The following is a 7,935-nucleotide window of genomic DNA, read 5'->3' as shown; positions in this document are numbered from 1 at the left end:
CTCCTCCTCCTCCTTCTTCTTCTTCTTCTTCTTCTTCTTCTTCTTCTTCTTCTTCTTCTTCTTCTTCTTCTTCTCTCTCTCTCTCCCTCATAGCTATATATCATTGCGTTGTCATATATTGTCAGGTTGAGTATGACCTCATAGTGACCCTAAGAACTGTAGATCTGAATTTTGTCATATGCTGTACCATCCTTATCATCTCTGGCATATTGAGGGACCTTTGCTGCAGTCATTGTGTCACTCCATCTTGTTGACAGTCTTTCTCTATTTCACTTATTATCACTTTTCCAAGTACAATGTCTTTTCCAAGAATAGCTTTTTTCAACAACATATCCAAAGTCTGTGAGATAAAACTTCACCATCTTTGCCTGTAATCAATACTCATGGAAGCAGTAGTCATCAAACCAAATGAATACTATCACAATGGGGAAAAATCTGCTGCCAAGTATCTACTTAAAGAAGTAACGAGCAAGGATGTTAATTTAAAGACTAAGGTACAGTGGGGAGAAGGGTGCAACAATGGATGATTGGAATTCCAAAATCTCTGTAGATGTTCATTGAAATGAAAAATACGCAAACTAAATTAATTTTTAAAAAAAAAAGAAAAGAAAAAAAAAAAAAGACTAAGGTACAATTGACCCAAGTCAGTATGACATCATTTGCTTCATATGCAGGTGAAAATTGGACAATACTTAAGGAAGAATGAAGAAGAATCTATGCCTTTGAATTGTGATGCTGGTAAAAAATATTGGATATACTATAGATTGCCTAATGAATAAACAAATCTGGCTGCACTTTCTCTAAGACATATCTGTTCACTCTTTTGATAGTCCATTCAACACTCTTCTCCAACATCACAACTCAAAGGCTTTTATTTTTCTTCTGTCATCCTTATTCATTTTCCAGCTCTCAGATTCATAGCAAGTGATTTAAAGACTATAGCCTAAATCAGGCACAGCTTAGTCTTTAAACTTATATCATTTCTCTTTAGTAATTTGGAGAGATCCCTGACAATGGACTTGCTCAAAACAATACATCTTTTGATTTTTTGACGGCTAGTATCAAGGCTCTTAATTATGGATCCAAGTACAATGAAATCATTGACAATTTCAATTTTTTCTCTCTCTGTCATGATCTTGACTATCAGCCCAATGGTGAGGATATTTTCTTTTTTTTATTTTATAATTGTTTACTTTAAAGTTCATTAAGTTTGTATTTATTGTTTTTCACATCAGGTTTTCCCCCTTTCCTTTATCCAACTCTCCCTCCACCCATCAAATTGTGCAACCCTATGATTACTTAATGTTGAGATATAATCTATATTGAAGGCTGTAGTCTTTAATCTTTTGCAACAAGTATTTCAATTTCTTTTCACTTTCAGTAAGCAAGGTTGTGTCATCTGCATAAGACAGGTGGTTGGTGATGAGTCTTCCTCTAATCTTAAAGCCACATTTTTCGTCACAAAAATTCAGCTTTTCAAATGATGTCTTCGAGATACTCAACACTGGTGTTTGAGACATGTTTCTTTACCTCCAAGTCATTTTCCATGTAACTTGAGAAATAAGTTGTTGTTGTTGTTGTGTAACACTGAGTTGGAACTAATTCATAGCTGACCTTCCAGTGTGTTTTCAGAGGTAGTTAATTATACAAGAGGAGGTTTTCCAACCTTCTCCTGTGGAGCAACTGGTAGATTTGAACCTCATGTCTTTGGAATTGAGGCACTGCTATAAATAATTCATACCAATGATGTGGGCATGATAAAAGAGAAAACTGATGAAAGGAAAGAATTTTTGAGTCCTGAAGCTTCCATTCAGATTATGTGGGAGAGGCATACTTTAAAGTCCATGTTAAGTCTTTATACATATATGGATGGGCACTCTTATCCCATGTGATTAACTACTGCCTCTGAAAACACGCCAGAGGGTCAGCTATAGGTTGGTTCTGACTCAATGATACACAATAACAAACAACAACAAAATATATACCATAAAGAGTTTGTATGTAAGAGTGTGTGGAGTGTGTGTGTGTGTGTGTGTGTGTGTGTGTGTAGCTCTGATGGCCTAGTGGCAAGAAGTTATACTGAAATCCCAAAGGCAAGTGGTTCAAGGCCACCAGCTGCTCCTCAGGAGAAGGATGGATAATATCCTCCTGTGTGATCAATGGCCTCTGCACAGGAAGAGATTACCAACCATCTCCTGCAGAGCAGCTGCTGGAACTGCATGTCTTCAGGATTGCAGTGCAGCTTCTTGCCACTAGGTCACCAGAGCTCCCATTCCATAAATATAATATTTTATAATATACACACACTCATAAAGAGTACATATACTTGTTGTTGTTATGTGCCGCCACATCAGAGCAGACTCATAGCTGGCTCTCCAGAAAGTTTTCAGAGGCAGTAAATCTCGCTAGGAGGAGATTGCCAATCTTTAGCCTAGTACTTGCAATCTGGCCATTGTTTGAAGATTTTAAAGATTACTGGCTTTATATCATGCTCTTTTCAGAGTTTAATATGTATTAGCACTTGGTGGCTGTAGCAATGTAATGATTGGTTACCAAATCTACTAAAACTTAAATTTCACTGAGCACAATTTCTTCCCAAGAAGACACTTTCAGACATACATGTTATGCCTATATGAGACTGCTAGTTAAACTTTTTCACTTTTTAGATGACATTTCCTTCTGTATTTTACTTCGGATATCCTAAAAATATTGAAAATTTGTATCCTTTGAAGGTAGTTAAAGAGAAATTGTGTAATACTAATTACAAAGTAAATTCAAAAAAAGATGACTAAATTCTTAAACCATATTGGGGGGGGAATAAATAAGAAATGTGTCTATTTTGTAAAGAAGCCACTTACTGTATTTTATATAAAGGGACTTACAACAACAATTTATAGTTGACCAGTTTGAAAGTCACTGGAACTCCTCCATCTCTCCTTGTTGCTGCTAACCAAACTCTTGTCTATTATAACTCACCTTGAAGTTCCTGGGTGGGAGAAAGGTCTGACAATTTGTTCCTGAAAAGACAGCAGCCAAGAAAGCCCTATGTGCAGTTCTACTCTGTTATATAGGCTTGTTATAAGTAAAAACCAATTCAGCAGCACCTAACAAAAACAACTTTAAGGACAGGAATAAGAAACTAAAGAAAGTAAATGCAAGGTGAGTCTGACACACTAATTGGCAATTTATTTCCTATATAGACTGATCAGTGGAATGAAGCACATCAGTAGAATGAAGTACATCTTACACTCTCTTCAATACACCTACTCTTCTCTTAATGACTAGATTATCTTGTTATCTGATATTTCGCATTTACTACAATAGTGATTATTTTGCTGTATCTTTAACAGCATAAATTTTGAGTCTTCACTGTTGCATAAAAGATGTTACCAAAGTAGCAATAGCATGTTTTCCTTTAATTTCAGGATAGTTAACTGCCTGTTGTTGTTGTTGTTGTTGATTACTTTCAAGTCAAGGATGACTCATAACGACCCTATAGACAAAAGGCCTGAAGCCCCTCTACAACTATTGACATTTATCAAAGTTCATAGAGTTTCCAGAGGCATGTTATTTAGGAAGTGGATGCCACTTCTGCTTTCAAAGATTTTATTACTAAATGTAATTTACTATATTTCATTACTTAACTTTAATTAAATTGTTAGACTACAATAATGTCTATACTTCTCAATAGTATTGGGGATATATTGTCTTTTCAAAATCATGATATACTCTACTGTTAGGTCTTCGCACTGGACCTAAGGCCAAAGACTCAAGGAAGAGACCAGAGATAGAAAGGAAGCTAAAGAAGCTTTATTAAGGGGTCTCCCAGTCAGGATTCCTTGGTCTGTAGAGAGAGAAACAGGCAGAAGGACAAACCAGGGAAATACCACACCCTAAAGTGGATTAGGGCAGGTTTTATAGTGAGGATTTTTAGGGAGAGAAGGGAGGGACATTCCATTGTTGTTTAGCCAGGTGGGTGGGCTTCTAGGGAGGGAAGAGGGGCCACTCCATCATAGTTAAGGCTGTTCACTCCCTTTGCTGAGATGTTGATATTCCTTGCATCCTTTATTCTCCCTTTGACCTTGGTCCTGGCCTGACATCCCAGCCTCTTTAGTGAGAAAAAGGGAAACGTATTCTTTCTGGCTACTTCCTGCTGAACAGGGGTGAAGATCTGGGGCTCAGAAGCTGGATTAGGATGGCCCAGGACCAGTAGACAGGGGAGAATATGGGTGTTGCATCAGCTGGTTCAAGTTGGTTATTTCTTTTATCCTGTGAAGTAAGAATTCAAAAAGGCAGCAAATAATAACAATATGAAGAGCTACTTAAGGCTTGGGATCTGAGTGAGGCAAAGAGTAGAGGGGAAGTGATTGGCAACAATATGAAGAAATAATTAGGGCTTGGGATCTGGGTGAGGCAAAGAGTAGTGGGGAAGCAATTAGTAACAATATGAAAAAATACTTAGGGCTTTGGGATTTGAGTGAGGTGAAGAGTAGCCTGTTGTTGTTGTTGATGTTATGTGCTGTCGGGCCGCTTGCAACTCATAGGGACCCTATGTACAACAGACCTAAACTCTGCTCTGCTCTGTCTCTGACACACCCATCCCAATTACCCCAGTCACTGAATCAATCCACCTCATAGAGGACCTTCCCATTCTGCGCTGTCCCTCCACCCTCCCAAGCATGATGTCTCCCTCCAAGGACTGGTCCCTCTTTACAACATGTCCACAGTATGTTAGATGGAGTCTCAGAATCCTTGCCTCCAAGGAGCTGCCCGGTTTAACCCTTTCTGGGATGAATCTGTTTTCCTAGCAATCCATGGTACCCTCAATACTCTTCTCTAGCACCACAGCCCAAAGCCATCAATTCTCCTTCTATCCTCCCTAGTCATTGTCCAACTCTCTGATGCATAACAAGTGATAGCAAAGACCATGGCCTGTATCAGACGCACCTTAGTCTCCAGAGAGACACCATTGCTCTTCAGTGCTTTGGAGACTTTCCCATGGCAATACATCTTTTAATTTCTTGGCTACTGGTGCCAAGAGTGTTGACTGTGGAGCCAAGCAAACTAAAGCTGTGAACAATGTCAGTCTCTTCACCATCCATCCTCATGCTGCCAATTGGTCCAGTGGTGAGAATCTTTGTCTTCTTGACTTTGAGCCTCAATCCATATTGAAGGCTGCAGTTCTTGACCCTCTGCAGCAAGCGCTTCATGTCCTCCTCAGTTTCAGCAAGCAGGATTGTGTCATCTGCATAACTCAGATTGTTGATAGATCTTCCACCAATTTTGACCCCTTATTTCTCCTCATAGAGCCCCAGCCTCCCAGATAATCTGTTCTGCATACAGGTTGAAAAAGTATGAAGACAGGACACATCCCTGTCATACACCCTTCTCAGTTTTGAACCATGCAGTGTTCCCTTGCTCTGTTCTGATGACTGCCTCTTGGACCAAGTATAGGTTTTGCATTAGCATGATCAAGTGTTCTGGGATTCTTATTCTTCTCAGAGTCAGCCACAGTTTGTTATGATCCACACAGTCAAACACCTTTGCATAGTCAAGGAAATGCAGATATACATTCCTCTGGTGTTCCCTGCTCTGAGCTAAGATCCACCTAACATTAGCTACAATATCCCTAGTATCATGACCCCTTCTAAACCCAGCCTGGACTTCTGGCAGTTCTCTGCTGATGTGCTATTCCAGTCTGGGTAATCTTCAGCAGAATCTTTCTTGATAAAGAAGAGTAGCCTAGAAAAAGAATAGCCTATCTTACGGTGTTTCTATTTTGAGGGTTTTTACTTTTTTTTAGGTTGTTATTTTCATGAAAGTTTAATGAAAAGTTGGATTTTTTTTAAATTTATTCATTATTGCACATTTTCCTCCCTACCCCTAGCTCACTTTTAGAAAAAAATATTCAGTCATTGTTGCATAATTTCCTCCATCCTCCAGTCCACATTGTTATGCACCTCTTATTCTGGACTATTACCATACAAATAATGCCTTATTATATATTCGTTTTAAACAGTCTGTCCTTCATCTGTTCCAAAGCAATGTTAATTATTTATCCCCTCTTTTCTTAGTCCTATTGTGTTTCTAATGCGTCTATTTTTAAAAAAATGTCTTTAGAAATCTGTCATAGGATTTTTTTAAAATATTGTATACATAGAGCTGGTGGTAAGAAGCTGCACTGCAGTTCTGAATATGTGCTGTTCAAACCCACCAGCATCTCTGTGGAAGAAGGAGGGCAGTCTCCTCTCATGTTATTAACTGCTTCTGAAAACCTTCTGGAAGGTCAGCTCTGGGTCAATTCTGACTAGATGGTATGCAACAACAATGGTGAAATACCTGCAATCCTACTGTTTGTGCATTACTACCATATAACAACAACAACACTGACACATATCTGACAGTACTATGCCAAGGCATAAAATGAGAGTAACACTGACTGGTCTAATGGTTCTTATAGAAACAGAAATCCTTAGTGTAATAGTTTATTTATATCCTGTTCTGTGTTAACTTTAAAAGATAAGCTATCTAGTAAGCTATCAAGCGAAACAAGTTATAACACAACATGCATTCACCTCTAATTATTACTTTTGCTTTATTTGTCCAGTTGCCCAACTCCAGGATGTGATGGAAGTGGTCATGTAACAGGAAACTATGCTTCTCACCGCAGGTACCTAATGAACCCTTGTGCAGTAAGTCTTCATCAACTTGTTCTACCTTTAAATATTTATTCTCACTCACTCTAAAAAGATATCATCCAGCTCATGAAGTGGAGAGAACTTAGTGAAATGTTATTTGTTCAGTTTTTCAGAAATCAAAAGCCTTTGTGTTTATTTAGAAATCATGAAAATGGAACAAGGCAGGACAAATAACTGGTCTATTTTTCAGAAGGCAGCTTTGAATCTTAGTGGATTCAATGGCACTTAACAATAACACTATAGAAATCATTATTCTGAGTCAAAATTGTTCTCTGATCATATAGTCCAGGCTACACACCCAAGATCAGGTTGAGTCTCTGGATTTCTTTTTTAACTTTAAGACAGCAGACATAGTAGAAGAAGCCTGGGTTGGCCTTGAATCTTACAAGACACAGCATCCAGCCCCAGTACTAGATTAACAAAAAACTGACTCTTTTTGGATACTAAGTAGTAATGGCAGGGGGAGATTTCATTGAATTTTTTTCACTTTGACTTTTTACAAATACATGTATCTTTTCCCCCCTCCTTTTGAGAGGAAAATAATTTAAATGATCATCACTTTCGTGTTAGAATAGGGATGGATTCAGTGTAAGTGACATGGTGAAACTGAGTTTTTTATATCACTCATTGATAATCTGAGCCTGAGAGAAATCAGTTGAAGAGTGTGCAGATACAGAAGGTTAAAATACAACCAAGTACAAACAAGGTTTTTTCTTTTTTCTTTTTCAGTTCATAGTTTCAGCAAATATACGTGCTCGCAAACTCTCAACAATATCTGAGTCAAATTTGTATATATCCATTTTGTTTTTTTCTTCTTCTTTTTTTCTTTTTAGTGTTTCTGGGTGTCCTTTAGCAGATAAGACTCTTAAGTCCCTTATGGCTGCTAATTCTCAAGAGCTGAAGTAAGTATCTGAAATGGCTAAAATGCAAATCACTTGAACTCATACTTAGTTAATTTTATTACTTTGGAATTAGCATTTTATTAATATTTTTAAAGTGATTATCTATTATATATGTGTGTATACACGCACACACACAATCAGAGGAAAGGCATTCTCAGCCTTCTGCAAAAGGGAGGGCTGACTTGAGACACCCCCCTTCACACAAGCTACTTATGTTGGCAGCCCTGGTCTAATGCCACCTAGAGACAAAGGAAGACATTAAGCTTCAAGAGAGAAGGTGCGGTTGTAGAGTGGATTATATTTGGGGCTAGGGGGTGGGGTTTGGGGAGGGGGGG

General features: G+C 38.2%; 1 protein-coding gene across 1 annotated transcript in view; it reads left to right on the top strand.

The window, feature by feature from the left end:
• ST18 (suppression of tumorigenicity 18 (breast carcinoma) (zinc finger protein)) overlaps positions 1 to 7,935 on the top strand; it is a 152,655-nt gene that overhangs the window by 81,159 nt on the left and 63,561 nt on the right. The window contains exons 11-12 of the mRNA XM_006901608.1: positions 6,608 to 6,670; positions 7,532 to 7,600. Of these exons, the coding sequence (XP_006901670.1) occupies positions 6,608 to 6,670; positions 7,532 to 7,600 (132 nt within the window). The remainder of the gene's footprint in view (positions 1 to 6,607; positions 6,671 to 7,531; positions 7,601 to 7,935) is intronic.

This window comes from Elephantulus edwardii, unplaced genomic scaffold, assembly GCF_000299155.1.
Source record: "Elephantulus edwardii isolate Elephantulus edwardi_28Jun2011 unplaced genomic scaffold, EleEdw1.0 scaffold00338, whole genome shotgun sequence".
NCBI classification, from domain to species: Eukaryota; Metazoa; Chordata; class Mammalia; order Macroscelidea; family Macroscelididae; genus Elephantulus; species Elephantulus edwardii.
The sequence above is the reverse complement of the archived record's forward strand: the minus strand, read 5'-3'. Positions and strand labels throughout refer to the sequence as shown.